The sequence below is a fragment of the Euprymna scolopes genome, chromosome 4, assembly GCF_053919585.1.
Source record: "Euprymna scolopes isolate OS-2025 chromosome 4, ASM5391958v1, whole genome shotgun sequence".
Taxonomy (NCBI): domain Eukaryota; kingdom Metazoa; phylum Mollusca; class Cephalopoda; order Sepiida; family Sepiolidae; genus Euprymna; species Euprymna scolopes.
In genome coordinates, this window is record NC_136485.1 from 176161961 (window position 1) to 176184149 (window position 22189).

A 22189-nucleotide genomic window follows, 5' to 3' on the forward strand; every position below is an offset into this window, starting at 1 on the left:
TACTAGATGTATATATATATATATATACTAGATGTATATATATATATATATATATATATATATATATATATATATATATATATGTATGTATATATGCATATGTATATATATATATATATATATATACTAGATGTATCTGGCGTTACCTAGTATAAAACGTAAAGTTAAATTCCTTAAAAAGAATGAAATAAAAAAAAAGAAAGACATGTACATACGAATATCATGCTTTTTCTAAACAGTTAATTTCTTGTAAGTAAAAAAAAAATGTACTCAGGCTGAGATCGAAACAGAAACCTAAAGACAGTGATGTCAGTTTTACATGATCTTTAAAAAGTGTTTTCAAACTTACTTATTCTTAACATAAGATGAACGATTTGTACATGTGCAGTCGTGAAACACTTGACAAACATATAAACTAATGACCCGCCCCCCAAGTATCAATTTTTCAATTTTGATCTCCTAACAGCCCTTTTTTTCTGAATGAAAACCGATTAAAAAGTTATCCCCATCCCTGAATACCTTATATACCAAATTTCAAGTATGTAGATAAAAAAATTTGTTATATTTTTTTTACTAATTGGAATAGTTTTCAAATATATAAGCAAATAACACAAACTTTTTTTTTTAGATAACACAATAGTGCAATACTAGAGCTAAAAATTGTTTTTATAGTTTACCATGTTTGTTTTTTTTTATGGATTTTTTATGCTGAGGAGCTGCTTAACTGGTATAATTATAATTAAAAAGCATTATGTACTTAAATACCAGCTCACAATTCTACACAAGTGTCTCGAATTTAATCATAACTTTTTGAAATGATTAATAAAATTAGTATCTACGAGATTCCTAGTAAAGTGTTACACTATACAAGATTTTTATGGGTACATAATTTTATTAAACATTTAAGTAATACTAGGAACAGTATCATTATTATCAATTGTTGAGACTTTTTTTCAATTCTTTCAACCTATATTATTAAAGAAGAAAAAGCGTGATAACAAACAGAAATTAAAATACACTTAAAGATTTTTTTTCTCTCAATGTTTGAAAAAAAAAATACAAATTAGACAAAAGGGTGGAATAGAAATAGAAAAAAACTATATATTTCGGCTGACTCTTTTCAAAATAAATGTCAGCAACTGGGAGTGGGGGTGCAACATCATTTAAAAACGTGGTCAAAAGATCATAAATTATTAGCAAAAGCAAAAAAAAAAAAAAAAAAAAAATAGTATGGGGGAAAAAGAAAAAGAATCACATCGAACATTCAGGAGTTTCAAATGTGTATGTTCATTCTGTTTACACAAAGATGGCTGACGCAAATTAATAGACACTGTCTTGAGAATTTTCAAGTGAACTTTTGAGCGTGCTCTGTGTAAGATCAAGAAAGTTTCATCCTTGTATCTTCGAATGCAGATCTGGCACTACAATAAATGTTCACAAATGGCCGACTTATAAGCTTGTACACGGCCAGATGTTGGCCATTTTCTTTTTTTTTTTTTTTGACTGTGTATCGAAGGGGAACATGTTGAGAATGTGTGTGTGTGTGTGTGTGTGTGTGTGTGTGTGTGTGTGTGTGCACGTTAGTAAAGGTGAATCTGCGTAGCTTATTTCACCTTCATATTATTTTGTTTCAGTTTGTGTCTATCTGTTACACCTCTGCACCGTATTGCTATAAATCAAAATTTATATAAACATTTAATTTTAAATTACTAGCATTTCAGTCCGGCGTTGCCCGTGTATGCTGAGCAAAAAACAAAAGAAAAAAAAGTGGTAGTCGGAAGGCAGGCTGGAACCTGTACTGTGAAGGAGGAAAAAAACAGGAAAAAAAACTGACGCCTTTACTGTTACGACCACCGTCAAACCGGAAGTGACTTATGTTTAAATTAAGGCTAGACAATCGAAAGGAGAGGATGACTTTCAAAAATATCGGCGAAAAAAGCGACCCCCTCCCTGTAGAAAACTGCCCAGTTGAAGGTGAAGATATTAATGTTTTTAGCCAACTTTTTGATATTTGTCGTATGAAAGGTCGAACTTCAAATCGATACTGATCTTGGTAAAATCCGTTGCCTCTGTCGAAAGTGTTGGGCAGACATGCAAACATACATATATACATTTATATATTGGTAACTAACAATTTTCGACCGAAACGGATTAAAAAGCTTGCACAATCTCTGAATACCCTTTATGTAAAATTTCAAATGTTTAGACCAGAAATTGTCTGAGTAATTTGGTAGAGACCGCAGAGGTCATTTTATAAAAAGACTTTGACGCCTATTATGACCTCTTAACATTTGTTTTGGGCTGAAATCAAGTTATTAAGTTAGATCCATGTCCAAGGAACCTATATCTAAAATTGCAAGTGTTTAGACCCAAAATTGGCAGAGGAGTTTGGTAGAGTTCTCAAAGGTCAAATCGTTGAACTTTGACCCCTTAATCGCCAAATTCATGGCCGAAAACCGATCAAAGATTTTCCCAAATCTCAGTACCCTGTATATAAAATTTCGAGTCTGAAGACTTAAAATTGACAGAGTTATTGCGTAGGGAAATGTATACAGACAAACAGACAGACACTTTCACTTTCACAGATATATAGAATAAAAAGTGTTCATTTTTTTAATTTTAAGAATACTGACATGAGATCATGTTATTTTCTTCATCTTTCGCATAGTAGTTTTATAGAGTAAAATAAAATACCTGGCTTGTTTGCTGGGATAGTACCGGAATAAGAATCCAGGAGGAAGATTCCAGCCGAATATTTTTGTCTTAAAAATAAATTTGAAAAGAAATAGAAAAAAAAATAATTAAAATTTTATTGCATACAAAACGTTAAAAAATCAAACAAACAAAAAAATTGCAACACAATCTGTTTACACATAATGGAAAAGGCCATTTTTAGAACAGGATTTGACAAATTTAGAATAAAATATGAAGTTAAAGGTTATCATTTAAGAATTAATTATTATCAAGAAAAATTGCCACAATGCGAAAAAAATATAAAAGTTCAAATTTTTTACATGCAAAAAAGCTAAACATTTACTTATATGTTGCTATTCTAAAAGTACCATTCTAAAATCAAAAATTGTGCCGAAAATTGTTAAAGTAAAAGTTTATGTCCTCACAGTAGTTTTATATGGCCTTAATTGTATTACATGGATTCAACAACATATTGTATCACATGGATTCAACAACATATTGTATCACATGGATTCAACAACATATTGTATCACATGGATTCAACAACATATTGTATCACATGGATTCAACAACTAGCCAATCGCATCAATGGGTTTCAAAATCATGTAATACGTTTCATTATAGGACATCATCTGATCGAAAAAAAAAATATCCCCTTTCTGTCAAACTACTTCTCTACCCCCTCTATTTGATAAAAATCAAAAACAAAACCCTTAATCTTTGTGGCCATGTCAACCATTCATCTGTCTAAGTTATGCTTTGATTGTATGTTAGAAGGCAAAAGAGACAGGAGAAAGCCAAGGAGAAGGTGGAGATAAAATGTTTTTGATTGGACATTTCTCAACAGTTGGGCGTCCATTAACCAACTTGCTCTGGATCAGAAGGAATAGTGAACAACAAGTCACATGGGTTTGCAATCCACAGAAGATGCAAGTCATGATGATTCTATTCCGATGCAAATAATTGAATAAAAAAAAGTAAATAAAAAAGCCTTTGTCGATGTATGGAAAATATCAAAAAGTACGTTGCATTATTTGGACTACTGTTCTTTTCTTGAGGTTTATTCACAAAATGTTTGAGTCGATGCAACCTCTCACCTTTAGGTTAGTTTTATCAAAATCAGGGGATCTTCCTGTTGAACTCAGAAATCTGAACAGAATTTCTAACAGAACCCAGTCATGGTTGTTGGAACTGGAGCATGCTACTCCCATGGATTAAATAACGTGTTCCATTCGAAATTCCATGCAGATTCTTCTAAGTTTGACAGAAAGATTCCCACATTTGACAAAATACACCTGAAGAAGGTTGAATCAACGAAAACACTGTGCCAATTACCTTCAAGGTGAGAACAGTAATCCAAATAATAAAAATTATCGATCCTGATCTAAAAAATTCAGAAACATAATGTCAAAATGTTTTATTGGATATTCTGCAGACTCAAAGCATTCCTTGAAATAATAGTGATAGATGAGGGCTTAGAGCCAATCCCTGGTGTGAAATAGGGAAAAGGTATTTATCCGTGTAAGAAGTATATGTATATGTTTGCCTTATTTCTGATGAGCACGTGAAGCATTTATGTACGAGAGTATTTTTTTTTATTTTTTTTTTTTTATAGAAATTGCTCCAGACAAATGAAACTATCCCTAATGCGAGTTTAAGGTGTCTTTGTGTGCAAAAGAATTTATATGAATATAGATCTGCAACAAGTTGTAATAAAATAGTTTGTCTTTTCTTACTTTTCTTTGGTTGTATAAAGAGTCAGGCCAGAATGATCGAGAGGCTGATCAGCTGCAAAGCAAACACAGGAAAAAAATAAATCTTTGAAAAACAGTTTTTAAAAAATGTAATAAGAAATTAGAAATACAATTACACTGTGTTAATAGCAATTGAACTCTAAGCAGCAAATACAATTTGTAAAAAGAGATGACTTCAGTATATATATATATAATAATTAGCCTGACGAATCCTCACAAAGATGAAATGTGGAAAATTCTGCATATCTAAATTGCTATATATATTTCAAAGCTTACTATCTAACTGTACTCACATATTGAGCACTATTCAAGTCAATACTGAAAATGGATACATAAAATATATTTCCTTATAAAATTTTATGTGGATACATAATATATATTAAAAAAATAAACATCTTAAAATTAGAAATTTTCAAGATAATAAAAAGCTCAATAAATATAACAGAGCAATTAAATAAACAATGATGCAGTTTTTACTAATGTTTCTCCTCTGATGAAAAGAGCTTAACTTTGAAAATCCATGAGTTAATGATTTTTCTTTACTATAATTCCTTGTTAAAGTTTTTTTGGAATAATAAATATTGTAATTTATTCAATTTTTTTCGTTTCTATTTTTCATATATATATATATATATATATATATATATATATATATATATATATATATATATATATATAAAGGGTTGGGACGATTAATCTCAATTGGAATCAGGAATATATTTTTTTTTAGTCAAATATTTTTTCAATTATATTTCACTCTTTGTGTATACAATCGTTTTTGTTTAGAGTGTCAACGTACATTAAATATAACAACAAAGCATATATATAAAATAAAAGTATAGTTACATTTTAAGATCCAAATATTTATTTTTTATGCAAAACAGCTCTTCCAGCATATTAAAATTTCAGTACATTTTTACAGATTCGTTTCATTATACAGAAACAATTAGTTCTGCTAAAAACAGCCTATCCTGCCTTGACAGAGTACAAAATAGACTTTGTAGCCTAGTGGGGAATGTCCTTTTCTCTTCCCTGCAACCTCTCTCCCACAGAAGAGACATTGCGAGCATGTGATTATTTTATCATTATTTCTATGGGAAGTGCTCGTCTGAGCTTCAATCTCTTGTCCCCTCTTGCCAATCTTTCACGAAAAACACCCGTCTAGCTGAAACCATTGTCAGTAATTTTCCCCACTCTTTATCTATGCCTAAATCAAAACACAATTCCATGAACAAAGTTTCTTTCTTAGAAGTGCACGCCTGTGGAACTCTCTTCCATTTGCCTGTTTCCCACCTGACTACAACTTAGATGTCTTCAAGTCCAACATAAACAAGTTCCTGATGAACCGCCCCCTTAAGTAATTCAATTCTCTCATTCAATTCAAATCTCCATTAATAACGATTACTACGATATGGTCCCATTGATTACTGTACATGCAATAACCTTTATCCCCGAGTGGCCTCCGAGCCTTGATAAGTGGTGACTTCCATGTAAAATATATATGAGAGAGAGAGAGAGAGAAAGACGATGCTATGGGTAGAAACTTAAACCATTGAAAAAAAATAATTAATTGGTTTCAATCTCAACCTAAAGCACTTGCTTGTCAAACTACACTGAACAACTTAACAGCCGTGATAGCAGGAGCAGTTCCGTAATAGCAACGGTGACAACTCACAATACACAATTATGGATCTGTTTTATTTCTAAGCTCAGTGCTGATTACAGGGTGGAACGATAAAATTGTTGCCCCCTAGAAAAGATTACATGATTCCATTTCCATTTGATGAAAACTGGTTTTCTTTTTTTGTTGCAAACAATTTACTAGTTGGCCAGTTGTGCACAAATCCCAAGATTGATAGGAGCCTTCTATCATGTCTGAAAGTGACACAATGTTCAACGAGCAAGATCGGAGATGCACTGCTGTACAACTCATGCTCTCTATCGATCCAAATTATGACAACAGGACCATTGCCAGCATCCTCAAAATGCATCACTGGATTGCCACGTATAACAGGGACGTGCCCCGGATGATGAAAAAGTTTCCAGCCATAGTTATGGCTTTGTGGAAAAGGCACGATCCCAGTTCCAGACCCATATAAAAGCAGTGATTGAGGCTGAAGGCGGCTACATTGAATAGATGTAAACTCTACTACATAATCAAGTTACTTGAATTGATTTTTTCAAGAAAAGTTGTAAAAAAAAAAAAAAAAAGCTATAGCGTTGTTTCCTTTAGGCCCACACTTTTATCGTTCCACCATGTAGTACAAGCATTTAACTTCCTGTCTGGTTCGCCCAATCAGAGACCATCTCTTATGTGAGCTGAGTACACTACTGAAGTTGATAAAAAACAATGCCGACTAAATTCTTCTTTTTTGGTCAGGAGACCAACAACAAACTAATTCCACTGCACTTGTTTCAACCCCCAATCTTCTCTTTGGGAACTCAACTGATCCCACCCCCAGGTCTTTGGCCCAGGACTCAATTTTGATAAAGATTCTTTACTAATACCCCCCCTCTTTCATTTCTACTTAGAGATTAGGAAGCCAAAGTTGTTTTAAATGTAAGAATGTACTTGTCCATTTAATCTACAATACAGCAAAAGTGTTTATTCCTCATTCGAGCTCATTAAGAATAAGAGGTAATGTATAGACACAGTAGCCTAAAAATAAAATGGCCACTGAATTATTAGAACATGTTCAACAAGTCTTATAAATGATTGTTATGACAATGATTTCTTGTGGACTGAAGAAATAATATTACTCTAACTTGCCATGAAGTTGGCTGACAATTTCGAAATGATTCAATAGATTGCCAAGCGTAAATTAATAGTCAATTCTTGAAGATGTGAAATCTGTAATTTACCACAGGCATGGAACTGTTAGTCACAGTCAATTGATGGTTGGATGTGGAAATGTTTAAAAAATGGATTTTATCGTTCAATCCCAGAAAACCTTTTTTTTTTTGGCAAACTTTACTTACAAACATTTTTATAATTTATCAGTAAAGTAAAGACTTCTTTCAATTTCAGTTTTTACATAAAAATCAAACTCAGCGGCCATTTTATTTCTATGCCACGTTACTCTATATATGCGCGTATGCATGCACGGGTATACGATGATGTTATTAAGCTACCCAGAGTCCATAAATACAATAGTTTTAAGGTGAAACATTGTGCGAATATTATCTTTGTAACATCAGCAGCAGCAGCATCATAATCAGTAGCAGCATCATAATCATCAGCAGCAGTCCAATGTTCAGCTTTTTCGCTCCAGTCATCGTCGTACTCATTGATGCCCTTTAGATGTATCTTGAACATGTCTTTGTAGTGTAGTCATGGTGCTCCAGCTTGAACGTACTTTTAGCTCTCCATATAAAATTTGGTTGTCTGATGCTCTTCATTGATGGCATGTATCGTCCACCCTAGATGGCACACGTGGTGGTCATTTCTTCAACACTGGTCATTCCTGTTCTTTCCAGAACTTTGAAATTTGATACATGGTCTTTCCACGAGATCTTCATTAGTTGGCAAAGATGTCTCTGTTGTACTTTTTCAAGTCTTTTTCCGTGGTGTCTTGTAGAGATCCATATTTCCAAACTGTACAAAAGTGTTGGAATTACAATATTTCTGTAAATTTTTATCTTAGTTTTCAGATGGATTCCATTTTTTTTTTTTTTTTACAGTGGTCACCACTTATCAAGGCCCGGAAGCCACTCAGGGATAAGGGTTATTGCAAGTACATTACGTTAGTGTGGAGATTTGATGAAGTGTTTACTTAAGGGGGCGGTTCATTAGGAATTTGTTAACGTTGGACTTGAACACATCCAAGTTGTAGTCAGGTGGGAAGCAGGCAGACGGAACAGAGTTCCACAGGAATGCAGTTCTAAAAAAGAAGCTTTGTTCATGGAATTGTGTTTTGATTTAGGCACAGATAAAGAGTGAGGGAAATTTTTCACAGTGGATTCGGCTAGACGGGTGTTTTTCGTGAAAGATTGGCGAGGGGGGACCAGAGATTGGAGTTCAGACGAGCATCTGCCATGGAAATAACGATAAAACAAGGATAGGCTCGCAACGTCTCTTCTGTGGGAGAGAGGTTGCAGGGTAGAGAAAAGGGCATCCCCCACTAAGCCACAAAGTCTATTTTGTACTCTGTCAAGGCAGGATAGGCTGTTTTTAGCAGCTCCTGCCCAGATATGGCAGCGGTATTCCATCCTTGGACATACTTGGCTTTTATATAGATAGAGAATTGCATCAGTAGTGAGATATCTTCTGGAGCGGTAGAAGGATCCCACCATTTTCCCAGCGACCTTGGCTCACAGACGGATTCTCAGGTTCCCAAATGCTGAAGCTGCACATTGAATTCTTTTCGATATTTCTATGTCTATAGTTCCATCTTTTCGATATTTCTATGTCTATAGTTCCGTTGTTGGAGATAATAGCGTCCAAGTAAGTGAACTTTCCTACTTCAGTCAGTGGATTCCCATTAAGAATACTTGACGATTCAGTTTTATGTTATGGTATTTTGGATTAAAACTTTTGTTTCCTTGGTATTGATCGTTAGTCTAAATCATTTTGATGATTCAACAAAATCTGTCAATAGATTTTGCATTACATGAAGATTTGAGTCACAAGTGCAGAATCGTTCGCAAAGAGAAGCTCTTGTGTCAGTTGTTCCAGTGTCTTATTCTTTGCTTTCAGGCACCAGAGGTTGAGAAGGTCTCCATCACTTCTGGTTCAAATGTAAAGATGACCAAGTTCTTCTGGCATGCTTGCCAGAACTGCAGCAAGGAAAATAGTGTTTGTTTTTGTTCAGATGTCCTGTAATATCACTTCGCCACTTCAGTATCCAACACTACTGATAACCTTTTTAAACATTCATATACAACTTATACATTATTTGCACATTAAAGTTCAATTATAAGTTATAAATTGTTTTAACTTGGAATTACTCGTACTTACGTTCCTGATGGCTTGCATAATGAACTTGCATTACAAGTGATAAGATTTTGGACGATTTACCAATTCGGAAAGCTACATCTGAAATGAAAAGTAAAACAGTTATTTAAGAAAATCTTACAAATATTTGGTGTTTTATCAGGTTGGTTCAAAAGTTTTTACCGATTTGTAGAAAGAGCATTTTAAATCATTGTAATTTATTTTATGCATATTATTATTATTATTATTATTATTATTATTATTTAAAAATATCACTATGATTAATTAATAATTCTTTCTTTCACATTATTAAATTATTAGAGCATCATTCTTAATATTCTCACCCACATTAATCAGAAAGCAATCTTCTCAAGTCCAAAGAAAGGGAGTTATCTTCCATTATGATAATGCTCAGTCTCACACAACACTAGTAAACAAAGATCTAAAAGAATTTGGTAGGGACGTTTTACCCCACCCTGCATATTCTGTTATCCTAGCTCCCTTAGATTATCACTTATTTTGAGGATTACAAAAAATTTTAGATGGCCTTAGGTTAACATCACAAGAAGAGATTTAACCAGAGTTAGATTCATATTTCACATCAAAACTAAAATAATTTTACAAGCGAGTCATAAGTTAGTTGGCAAATAGGATCAAGTTATAAACAACAGTGTCATTAGTATGAATAAAAATTTCCAAAAATACAATTTTTCATTTTTAAGATGAAATTTTAAATCAGCAAAAGCTTTTGCACTGACCTAATATATCAACGCTATTATCAGAATTTTTTTTTATTACATTTTCACCCCAAACAAGGCACATTGCCACTTTGGTGTAGGGGGCTACTATCAGGGGCAACAACTACTGGGGTACTATGTAGAGATTTGGGCAGCAAGATGTCAGTTCACGTTGCACTTGAACTTCTGCATGTCAGTACAGTTGGGGAAGCAGGGACCTGGAATGAATTCCAGAGTCTAGCGGTTCTGGGGAAGAAACTACTGGAGTAGAAAGATATTTTACATCTAGGGATCTCTACAGTGTGGGGGTGGGATTTAGCAGCCTGTTGAGTTTGTCGAGGGTGTTCATGTCGTGGGGGCACAAGTGCTTGCAGTTCGTCAGAGCATTCACCATTAAAATACTTGTAGAACAAGCAGAGGGATGCAATGTTTCGTCGATGGGACAGAGGCTGAAACTTAGATGCCAGTTCAGGGCCTATCAGATTTGCGACTCTCTTTTGAACCTGGTCAAGGAGCGAGAGACTAATAGCAGATGCACCTGCCCAAATATGACAGCAATACTCCATACATAGGCGAATGGTGGCCTTATAGAGGTACAGGATACTTTCGGGTGTTAGTAGTTGTCTAGCACGGTAGAGAAAGGCCACCTTCTTTGCAGCGGCCCTGGCGATGCCTTCAATGTAATTGTTCCAACTCATGTTTCCTGTGAACGTTAGGCCAAGGAGTTTAAAAGATGTACTCTCAGATAAAGAGTCGTTGGCCATTGCTATAGGTGGTAGAGAAGGTTTCTTGTAATTATTGAATGAAACCAGTTTTGTCTTGGCAGCATTGAACGTGACCATCCATTTTTGTCCCCATTCCACTACTGATTGGAGGTCATCCTCTAGTGTTTCTGCCATTACTTTAGATATGTGTTCATTTGTTTTCCTGTCGTGCCTGTTATAGATTCTGGTGTCATCAGCATATATACCCATCTCAGAGGAAATTTTGTCGGGGAGGTAATTTATGAATATCAGGAACAACAGAGGTCCAAGGATAGACCCCTGGGGCACTCCCGCATTTATATCATATTATTTCGATGTACGACCGTCGAGGACAACCTGGATTTTTCTCTTATCTAAGAAGGATTCAATTATGTTAAGTATTCTACCAGTGATACTGTATGATCTCATTTTCCTGAGGAGACCCTCATGCCATACCCTGTCAAAAGCCTTAGATATATCTAGAGTTACTGCTCTGCCCTCCCCGGCTTTGTCCAGTGAATGGTATATACGTTCAGAGATGACAGTTGCAGATGTCTGCTGTGGAACAGGTTTGTCTAAATCCATATTGTTGGTCAGTCTGAAGTTTAGCATCTGTAAGGTGATGGACTAGAGCATGGTTAATTAAGGTCTCAAATATTTTGGCAAAAAGTGGGAGGAGGCTAATAGGGCGATAATTTAATGGGTCAGTTCTTTCGCCAGAATTCTTCAATACTGGTACCACAGAAACAGTTGCCAAAACGATGTATTTGGTAGATAATTTAGAGATATTTTTGTACAATTTGTACGCCTTTTATTAAGTCTGGTATAACATAATACTTAATTCACTGCACCTTTAGGTGTGTCAGAAATTTCGTGAAAAATAGTGAATAATTCCACCCCGTCTTTCCAAGCTTATAACTCCTCGAAAAATGTAATTCAAGCCCTAATTTCTTTTTTTCAATTAAAGGAGCAAGGACTAAGGTTTCATTAAAAAAAAAAACCCAAAAAAACACACAACGTGTTTTTTTTTAAAAAAGGTTTAAAACTTCGGACTTTACAAGTAAATTTCTAAAAAACACTTTTTTTTTGTTTTAAATTTGAATATATTATTTATTGACCTTTTCTCTTCAATTTGTGATATATAACACTTTGGTGAGTAAATTAATTATTTACTTTTTAATAGACATTTCAAAATGGGAGGCGTGAATTATTTGACCCCCTGTCTTTCCAAGCTTATAACTACTCAAAAAATGTAATTCAAGCCCTAATTTTTTTTCAATTAAAAGGAGCAAGGACCAAAGTTTCATTAAAAAAAAAAAAAAAGAAAAAACAAACGTGGTTTAAAAGAAAAAAAAAAGTTTTAAACTTCGAACTTTACAGGTAAATTTCTAAAAAACACTATTTTTTTTTGTTTTAAATTTGAATATATTATTTATTGGCTTTTCTCTTCAATTCGTGATATATAACACTTTGGTGAGTAAATTAATTATTTACTTTTTAATAGACACTTGAAAATGGGGGGGGGTGAATGAAAAAAAAACGTTTGTCTAAAATATTATATTCAGTTTATTGGAAAGAGCATAAAATTTCACATTGACCCTTGTGGGGGTCGCCTGGCCTTTTTTTGGGAACTGACTTCCTCCACAAATAATAAAAATAAAAATAAGAAATCTTATGTGCAACACAAACGGAGGTTTATTTCCGGAATAGAAATAACAAATAATAACAAGTTAAAACATAGTTCTCAATATTTCAGAGTTCTTTTTTTTGAGTTCATATGAAAGGTGGAGAGTCTCTTTTTTTGTGTTCTTTGAATGTTCAAATATGTAACATAGACAATATTAATGTTCGTCTGTTAAAAGAGAGTATTAATGCGCGGAGCAGTGGAAATGAAATAACTGATGTTTGCACACGTGGTAAGTTCTAATGAGAAAGCGTTGAATGAGTCGGAAGAGTTTAAAGAGACGAAAGAATGCTCGAAAGGCTAAGAGACTAAAGAGAGAGATTTTGTGTTTGTGCATGTTTATATTCAATTTGATCGGCTCCAAACGAGCTCTAAAAAATCAGTTTTAAAATGTGTCCTAGGAGGAATTCCATTGGACGGAAGACATCACATGGGGTGCTTTCAACTACGTACGCACCTTTGGTATATAAAGGTCACGCCGGAATTTGCGTGGGTGTCATTTTTCATTTTTTTAACGCGCCGAAACAATCAATTGCACTGCGCGCCTAAATTGTATTTAACGATTTTAAATTTGAATATTAAACTGTGGCAACTGGCACAAATACTCCCCCCAGATTGGAAAAAATTTTTTCAATATGTAATGTATTCCTTGAAATGTTTCGGCCAGTGGACTTTCCTACCCGTTTTTGTCGTGGGTTTGGTGTCCTCGTCATTTTCTGCTGGTCTCCCATGTTCTAAGGGAATTTGTTCTGGTGGGGAAATTGTCTGAGGGTATTCCTCAATGTATGCTGGTTTAATTCGGTCGATCGCGATGTTGTCTTTCCTGTCTTTCCGTTGGACAGTAAAATATTTTTCACTTCTGTCCAAAACTTGGTATGGTCCAGTGTAATTTGGACAAAATGGCTTTTTGACCGTATCATTCCTGATAAACACAAATTTGCATGTGTGAAGGTCGTTCGGTATATAGGTTTGTTTGTCAGCCCTCCTGGTGGGGGTAAATTTGAGAGAAGACATTTTGTTCTTTAATTCCGTCACAAATGTAGCCATGGGTGAAATATCTGTGTATGCATTAAAATACTGTCCAGGTAGTGTGACTACGGATCCAAAAACTAGCTCTGCTGGTGTGCTTTGTAAGTTTTCTTTTATTGTGTTTCGGATCATTAATAGGATTAATGGTAAATTATCTGACCAGTCCGCGTTGTTAACACTCGTGGCCAAAGAAGTTTTTAGCTGTCTGTGAAAGCGTTCGACGAGGCCGTTTGAGCAAGGGTGATAAGCAGTAGTCTTTATGTGGGTTGTTCCCAACAATTGGTTGAACTCTGCGAAGAGTTTCGATTGAAATTGCAAACCTCTGTCCGTTGTGAGTATTGACGGTACTCCAAAAATTGCTATCCAGTCTTTTAGTATTGTTCCAGCTACTGTCGCTGCCGATGTGTCTTTCACGGGTATGGCTGTTGGCCACCTGCTGAACCTGTCGACTATGGTGAGAATGTGGGTGTGTCCTTTTGAGGGCGGTAATGGCCCCACCAAGTCAACATGGATATTGGTGAACCTGTCATCAGGCGCACTGAAAGTGCCCAGCGGTGACTTCGTGTGCCTGTGTATTTTATTTTTCTGACAGGATACACACGTCTTGGTCCAATTTCGAATATCTTTACGGTGGCTTGTTTGCCTGGATGCGACATATTGTGAAAATGTAGAAAAACATGTCGTCTGATGCTTGGCGGTATGTATGGACGCGGTTGTTCTTTTGCTGTATCACAATAAAGTGTTGTTACACTAAAAGGTACGGGCATTTTCTTCAGTTGCAAAGACGTTTTCTGTTGTACGTCAGTGAGTGTCTTGTCCGTCTTCTGTTCTTGTGCAATTAATTCCATAGTTAACGAACTGGAATTTAGTGAAGTTATTGCAGCTCGTGATAATGCGTCCGCCACGATGTTTTCTTGCCCCTTGACGTATCTGATGTCTGTGGAATATTGGGCAATATAATCAAGGTGTCTGATTTCTCTTGGACCATATTTATCTACATGCGTATGCAGTGCATATGTTAACGGTTTATGGTCAGTGTAAATACAGAAGTTTCTTCCTTCTAACAGATGTCTAAAATGTTTAATTGACAAATAAATTGCTAATAGTTCCCTTGAAAAGGTACTGTACTTTGTCTGTGTCTTGCTCAGTTTGGCTGAGAAAAACGATATAGGGGTCATTGTATCCCCTGTCAGGTGATGTATAACTGCTCCTACAGCTATGTCTGACGTGTCTGTTGTAAGTGTAAGCTTCGATTCTTCGCTGTCCTTAATATAATTCAATTTTGTGAAATTGACTAAGGCAGTTTTAGCTTGATGGAAAGCTTTTAAAGCTGATCCGTCCAGTTTTAATTGTTGGTTTTTCGTTTTGTTCTTCAATAATGACGTTAACGGTGCAAGGATTGTGGAACAGTTGGGTAAAAATCGTCTGTAGTAATTAATTATACCTATGAAGCGACAAACTTGTCTAACAGACGTAGGTTGTGGAAAATCCGTAATGGCGCTTACTTTTTCGGGTAATGGTGATATACCATCCTTATCAATTGAATGTCCAAGGAAGTTTACTTCTTGCTGACTGAAAATACATTTGTCCAAATTTATTTTTAAACCGTAATGGGACAGTTTTTGAAAAACTTGTTCCAAGTGTTGTTTATATTCGTCGAGGTTTCTACTAGCAATTAGGACATCGTCCACGTAAGCGAATACGAATGGAAGGTCCCTAAAAACCTCGTCTATTAACCTTTGGAAGGTTTGACAAGCGTTCCTAAGTCCGAATGGCATTCTGACGAATTCGTAAAGTCCAAATGGTGTGGTCAGTGCTGTTTTGTGGATATCTTCATCCGCCACCGGTTTGGAAAATACCGTGGCATTTTGCAGTCCGATTGCAAAATCGTGAATGTGTGGGATAGGGTATCTATCCGGTACAGTTTGTGCATTTAATCTCCTGAAATCGCCGCATGGACGCCATGTTGTCGCGTCTGCTTTCTGTACCATGTGTAGAGGAGATGACCACGCACTTTTGGAAGGTCGGATAATTCCTTGTTGCAACATGCGTTGAAATTCGTCTTTTGCGATCTTGTACTTATCCGGCTTCAGACGTCTGGGGGTGGCGTAGACTGGTTGTCTATTCGTTTTAATATAATGCTTTGCATTATGTTTAATATTATCCGTGACTTTGAATGGCTGAGTAAGTTGTGGGTATTTTTGAAACAGCCGACGAATGTACGTCTCTTCAGGTAAGGCAGAACTAATCCCAGTAGACTGGTATCTTGTGGTGATACCTTTAATTACGATTTTTGTTTGGTTATCAGTCAGTGTGCGACTAGTCATGTCTACCGATAGATTAAACCGTGCTAGGAAATCTGCTCCTAATATTGGTGTCGTCACGTTGGCTATGGTAAAAATCCACGGAAATGTGCGGCGCAGGCCGAGATTGACGTCTAAATATTTTTCACCGTATGTCGGTATTTGTGTGCCATTAGCTGCTTGGAGGTGGTAAGGCTGTGGAATAGCTTTTTGTTTACGTAGAGGTGGTATCACGCTGATTTCAGCTCCAGTGTCTATTAAGAAATTATATCCATGATTATTATCACGAATAAAAAATAAACGACCTTTAGTGGAAAATCCAGCGACAGTCGTCGTCTCTACTGGCCGGAATATTCGTTTCCCTGATTCTTTTTAAAAGAACAAGGATAAGTGCAATGCCGAGCTTGTGTGCCGAATTTTTTGTGGTAAAAACAGATTTCGTTCGCTCGTTCCCGTGTGTTGCTTCGACCTCTACTAAGACTTCGTTTTCGGTAGTCCGATCGTTTATTAAATGAGTAACGATGGTTTATTTGTATTAATTCCTGCACTTGTCGAGTGAGATTTTCGACCGTCATTTTTAGTCCCGATATATCGTCGTCGCACATCTGTTTCTGCTGTGCTTGTGCTGAGTTTACTTTGCGGTGCCTCAGATTTTCATGGATTCGATCTGCCATATCGGCGAGTTTTTCAATATTTGTCTCTTCCGTTGTGGGTGCTAGGATTTTTACTGTTGTGTCTGGAAGTTTATCCAGCCACAGACTTCTCATTATATTTTCGGACATTTTGTTGTCCCCTAGCAATGTACGCATGTATCGCAAAAGTTGTGACGGGGTGCGATCTCCCAATTCTACTTGGGTGAAAAGATTGCGTAACCTTGTTTCGTTTGAAAAGCCTGTCCGTCGTAAGATGGCCTTCTTAAGTTCGTCATATGGGTTGTCTTCAGACACATTCTCCAATAAATCCGCCACCTCTTCGACGACGTCTGCCGGGAGTTTTTCCACCAAGTAACAGTATTTGGTTCGTTGAGACGTTATCCGCTTTGCGTCGAAAAGGGCCTGGATTTGGATAAACCAGGTCTTTATGTTGGTAGGATTAAATGCTGGTATATTTACCGTTAACGTTGCCAGAGGTTTTTCAACACAGGAAGGTTCCATGTTTGTTTTCTTCGCTCGAAAGTGATTTCAAACCTTTAAACTGTCAACTGACTTTTTCCGATGACGCGGAGCTTGAAATTGTGGTCGAAAAAAAATTGTCGCTTTTTCCGCTGAGTCATGGTTGTTTAATAGTTTATAAGATTCCGTTGTGCATATAATTTCTGCGTCGAGTCACCAACTTGTGGGGGTCGCCTGGCCTTTTTTTGGGAACTGACTTCCTCCACAAATAATAAAAATAAAAATAAGAAATCTTATGTGCAACACAAACGGAGGTTTATTTCCGGAATAGAAATAACAAATAATAACAAGTTAAAACATAGTTCTCAATATTTCAGAGTTCTTTTTTTTGAGTTCATATGAAAGGTGGAGAGTCTCTTTTTTTGTGTTCTTTGAATGTTCAAATATGTAACATAGACAATATTAATGTTCGTCTGTTAAAAGAGAGTATTAATGCGCGGAGCAGTGGAAATGAAATAATTGATGTTTGCACGCGTGGTAAGTCCTAATGAGAAAGCGTTGAATGAGTCAGAAGAGTTTAAAGAGACGAAAGAATGCTCGAAAGGCTAAGAGACTAAAGAGAGAGATTTTGTGTTTGTGCATGTTTATATTCAATTTGATCGGCTCCAAACGAGCTCTAAAAAATCAGTTTTAAAATGTGTCCTAGGAGGAATTCCATTGGACGGAAGACATCACATGGGGTGCTTTCAACTACGTACGCACCTTTGGTATATAAAGGTCACGCCGGAATTTGCGTGGGTGTCATTTTTCATTTTTTTAACGCGCCGAAACAATCAATTGCACTGCGCGCCTAAATTGTATTTAACGATTTTAACTTTGAATATTAAACTGTGTCAACTGGCACACCCTGAAAATATCGTAAAAATAGAATCAATAGAAAAATTTTGATAGATTTTTTAAGTTTAAAAATTGAAAAAATATTGAGTTCGTAAAATTCATTACTGTTTTTTAAAAAATATAAAAGAATATTTCTATTACTTTTAAAACAACTTTAATAGTTTATTTTGGAAGTATAATCCATAAAGAAAATAAACAACCCACTTTTAAAAGAGAAATTACGAGTTTTTTTTATATTTTATTCGCAGTTTCGGGTTAGGGGTGTCAAAAATTCCTACAAAAATTCTGATACACCTACCGCAGTCGGCGCAGTACCGCACCTTATAACAAAAGGCTCATACAAATTTTCAGCAGTTTAATAATAATAACAAAATCAATTTACCTGAAACTATGAAGTGTGGTTCCTTTAAGCGAAGTAAAATATTTGTATGAAGACGATTTCAACAAAAGAAAAAAATATATACCTTTCAAATTAAGTTTGTGTTTAAAAAGGATCATCTTGTCTAATCAAATTGGGCTGTTTTATAAGACAAAGGGAGATAATTCAACAAGATAGATAAAGGGAGATAATTCGGCAACACTATAGACACAGGGAGATAACTCGTCAATATTATAGATCTTGGTCTGCATAGAAAAGAACTTCGTCAATACATTAATACTATTTGCATTCTTCCTACTACCCTTCTTATCTTGCGGATAATTCTAGTATGAATTTTATGAGCCTATTTTGTTTGAAGATGTACGAAACACGTTTGAATGAAAAAAAAAAAATTGCTGCCTCAACACACACACACACACACACCTGTAGACGCATGCAAATCAAGATTAAAAATGGAAACGTACCACATGGCAGAGTTGTTGATTCAGCATTTTTTGCCCAAGCAAAAAGAATGGACGGTGTCCCCTTTTTACAAATGGATCCGCATGGCCTGACAAAAGAAAAATGTAAATCTCTTCATTTTATTAATTTTTAAATATGATGACGCTGATGAAACGTGATAAAGTATTGTTTTGTAATATTTTTATAAACAAAAGATTAAAACGAACCGTTTGAATATATCTGTGCACAAATGCATACTTGTACACATGTGCATTGTTGCTAATAAGCGATCAAGAAACAATCAGTAAATGACAGTCTTTTTACATACATGCATGGTCGCTTATCTTTCCTAAGTGAGGAGTCATACAGCAAGATATTTGTTTACATTTAAATTTCTGCATGTTAATAATCAGGGAAACAGGGAGCCAGGTGGGAATTCCAAAGGCTAGCAGTTCAAGGAAAAAAGTTATTCCAGCATCTGAAGATCTCAACAGTGAAGGGGTAGGATTTTGTTCATTGACATAGTAGATAACTTCTGAATTTTTTTTTTTTACTGAACCCATTATTTAATTCCACAAAGTGGAGTGTGCTCTTCTACTTTTGAGGATATCTTAGATATTCTGCATCAGTTAAAAATATGAAATGATGAGGAAATGAACTTACAGACTTAAGATGCAAATTACACAAATATGTGTCATAAAATTTGTGAATAAAGATTGAGAAGTACAGCCGATACGCAAAATGAATTGCTTACTATTGATGATGAGCATCCCCCCCCCCGTCAGATAAAGCATTGTTTCCATGTATGTTGTTTGATTGTTTTATGGTATATCAACCTTTTCAGGTGATTTAATACTAAATCTAGTCATTTTGGTAAAAGATTTTATGCTATTCAAATCTTTTACATTTTAAAATGTAACTTGACTGTTACGCTAGAACCATGTTTGCTACAGTTCAAACCTCTCTCAGACTCGCACACCTTCATCTAGTACCTTCGAAAAGGAACAACCAAACAAAAATAAATAAAACCAATTTGGCTTTTTTCTGTTTTATGTAAAAGGCATTTATTACCATTACATTGCGAACAATGCCTGCATTTTTTTTTTTTTTTACTGTTCATTTCGTCTGCCATGAATTTAACAAAACCCTGCCATCTCAACACCAGCTTAAAAATCTCTTACCGCCACTGCAGGGCCACGCGTCCATCTTACCTGGTTTTTTTCTTTCTGACACACCGGCCATTAGCCAGCCATTTCTCATCTTCGACTTTATACATCTTTGCTTTCCTCAACCACACGGTGTCCTTTGTTTCTTTTTCTTGTCACGCAGTCGCATGCATACTTCCTGATTTGCAATATTTGCTTTTTTTTTTTCGATTACTGCTGCTGATATATTTGCAAGCCAGCTATCTTACAGCGCCTGCTGATATTTTTCCACTGAAATATTTATTCATAGTGTTTGGTTTGGTTTGGTTATTTTGTAGAGAAAAATTGTTGTCTACGTTTTTTGCTTTGCAGAACATAATTCAGTTTTGCAATGGGAAAGGTCAGGAAGCTGGTATTTTCAGACAGCCTTATCTGGTAGCACCACATCTGTGATAGAAATCGGCCGATGACTTTCTGAACTGCTTGGTTCTAAACAAATAGTTTGAAGAGTCTGTTAATCCATGTTGTATGCAGTGGAGTTGTTGTATCAGCCAATCACTGACAGAATTCACATAATATCATCATGAATTGCATCTACCACTTGGTGCAGATTGAGAACACACAATTTATTTTTAGCCATTCCTTCCAATCCAGGGCAAGTTGGTTGATGGCAGAGCTTTTATAAATAAAATGATATAAACATTAAAAAAACCCTGCATCGATTCATTTACGTTTTGACAATATTGTTTTGTCAACAATGGTTTAAATGGCAAAATACTGATTGATCCACGTAGGGATTTTTCTAATGTTTATATAATTTTACTTATAAAAGTTGTACTGAACACTTTTGTAAGATTTTTTTTTTTTTGTATTTCAGTACTTTTGAAAGTATTTAATATATATAAGTTCAAAGAAAAACAATTAAAAAACCAAGCTTGATCTAAAATTTATTTAAACTCAATAGGGCCTTTTCAAATGAGTGAGCTGATTGAGATTTACCGTCTGACTGAAGAATGACATTGAGTTTTTGGCTGTTTTTTCTTAATTTTTATTTTTTGTTCTATTATGTATTGAGCTCTCTCACTTAAGATTTCTTACAGAAATTGCCCTATCCTTTAACATATATAAAATTATAAATGTGCATGTTTGGTTACAAATAGGCTCCTATATGGTTGACTATTTTAAAAAACTGATTACATATAATGATAGATGTATCGAGACACAGGAGTGGGTATGTTTAATCTGGCAGAACGGTGGTTCATTAAACTTGTGGGGTCTGCGTTCACGCCTGGTCCACAAAGTATGGAAATAAAAAATTTAAAAATTAAAAAAAAACGTTTGCAAGTGTTTTTGATATAGATGTACATAAGAATACTTTGATAAGTATGTTTTAACTTAAATAGGGATGGTATAATAAAATTGTGGTGTCTGCGTTTGCGCCTGGCCTCCATAGAATGGAAATGGCACAAACTTTAATAAAGACTTTTCATATCTATCTGCATAAGTATACTTTGATAATTATGTTTCAGTTTGAAGAAATATGGTATAATAAAATTATGGGGTGTTCGTTCGCGCCTGACATCCATAGAATGTAAATATGTCACAAAGTTTAACAAGAATATTGTGATAAGTGTTTCAGTGTGAACAGGTATGGTATAATAAATTATTGGGTTTATCTATTTTATTTTTACTTTCATCATATGTTGCTTTGGTTTTAATACCCCCGAATTCGAAGCTATCTCTTTACAACTCTTCCTTTTCATAACCTAGAGTCCATTTTTTATAGGCTGTTTTTGAACCCAGTCAATGACGGGTACTTTTGCTAGTATATATATATATATATATATATATATATATATATATATATACACACACACACACACACACACACATGGAATAATTACGTTGATACATTGGTTCTTGTTGAGTGACAATGGTTCTTTAGACAACAACGGACAAAAACTCTTTATCTGAAAGCACATCTTTTAAACTTCTCGGCTTAACATTCACAGGAAACAGGTGTTGGAACAATTACATTAAGAGCATTGCCAGGACCACTACGAAAAAGGTAGGTTCTCTCTACCATGCTAGAAAGCTACTAACACCGGAAAGTATCCTGTACCTCTATAAGGCCACCATTCTCCCATGTATGGAGTATTGTTGTCATATTTGGGCTGGTGCATCTGCCGCTAGTCTCTCGTTCCTAGACAAGATTCAAAAGAGTCGCCAACCTAATAGGTCCTGAACTGTCATCCAAGCTTCAGCCTCTGTCCCATCGATGAAATATAATCTACCTGTTCTACAAGTACTTTAATGGTGAATGTTCCGACGAACTGCA

At 35.3% G+C, this 22189-nt stretch overlaps 1 protein-coding gene across 2 annotated transcripts in view; it reads right to left on the reverse strand.

Moving 5' to 3' along the window:
* The window catches only part of LOC145270318 (peptidyl-glycine alpha-amidating monooxygenase B-like), a 239606-nt gene that overhangs the window by 129328 nt on the left and 88089 nt on the right, over window positions 1-22189 (reverse strand). For both annotated transcript variants that reach the window (XM_080125969.1, XM_080125965.1), the window contains exons 5-8: window positions 18730-18815; window positions 9406-9483; window positions 4431-4482; window positions 2695-2762 (exon numbers count right to left, since the gene is read on the reverse strand). In XM_080125969.1, coding sequence (XP_079982095.1) covers window positions 2695-2762; window positions 4431-4482; window positions 9406-9483; window positions 18730-18815 — 284 coding nt within the window. The remainder of the gene's footprint in view (window positions 1-2694; window positions 2763-4430; window positions 4483-9405; window positions 9484-18729; window positions 18816-22189) is intronic.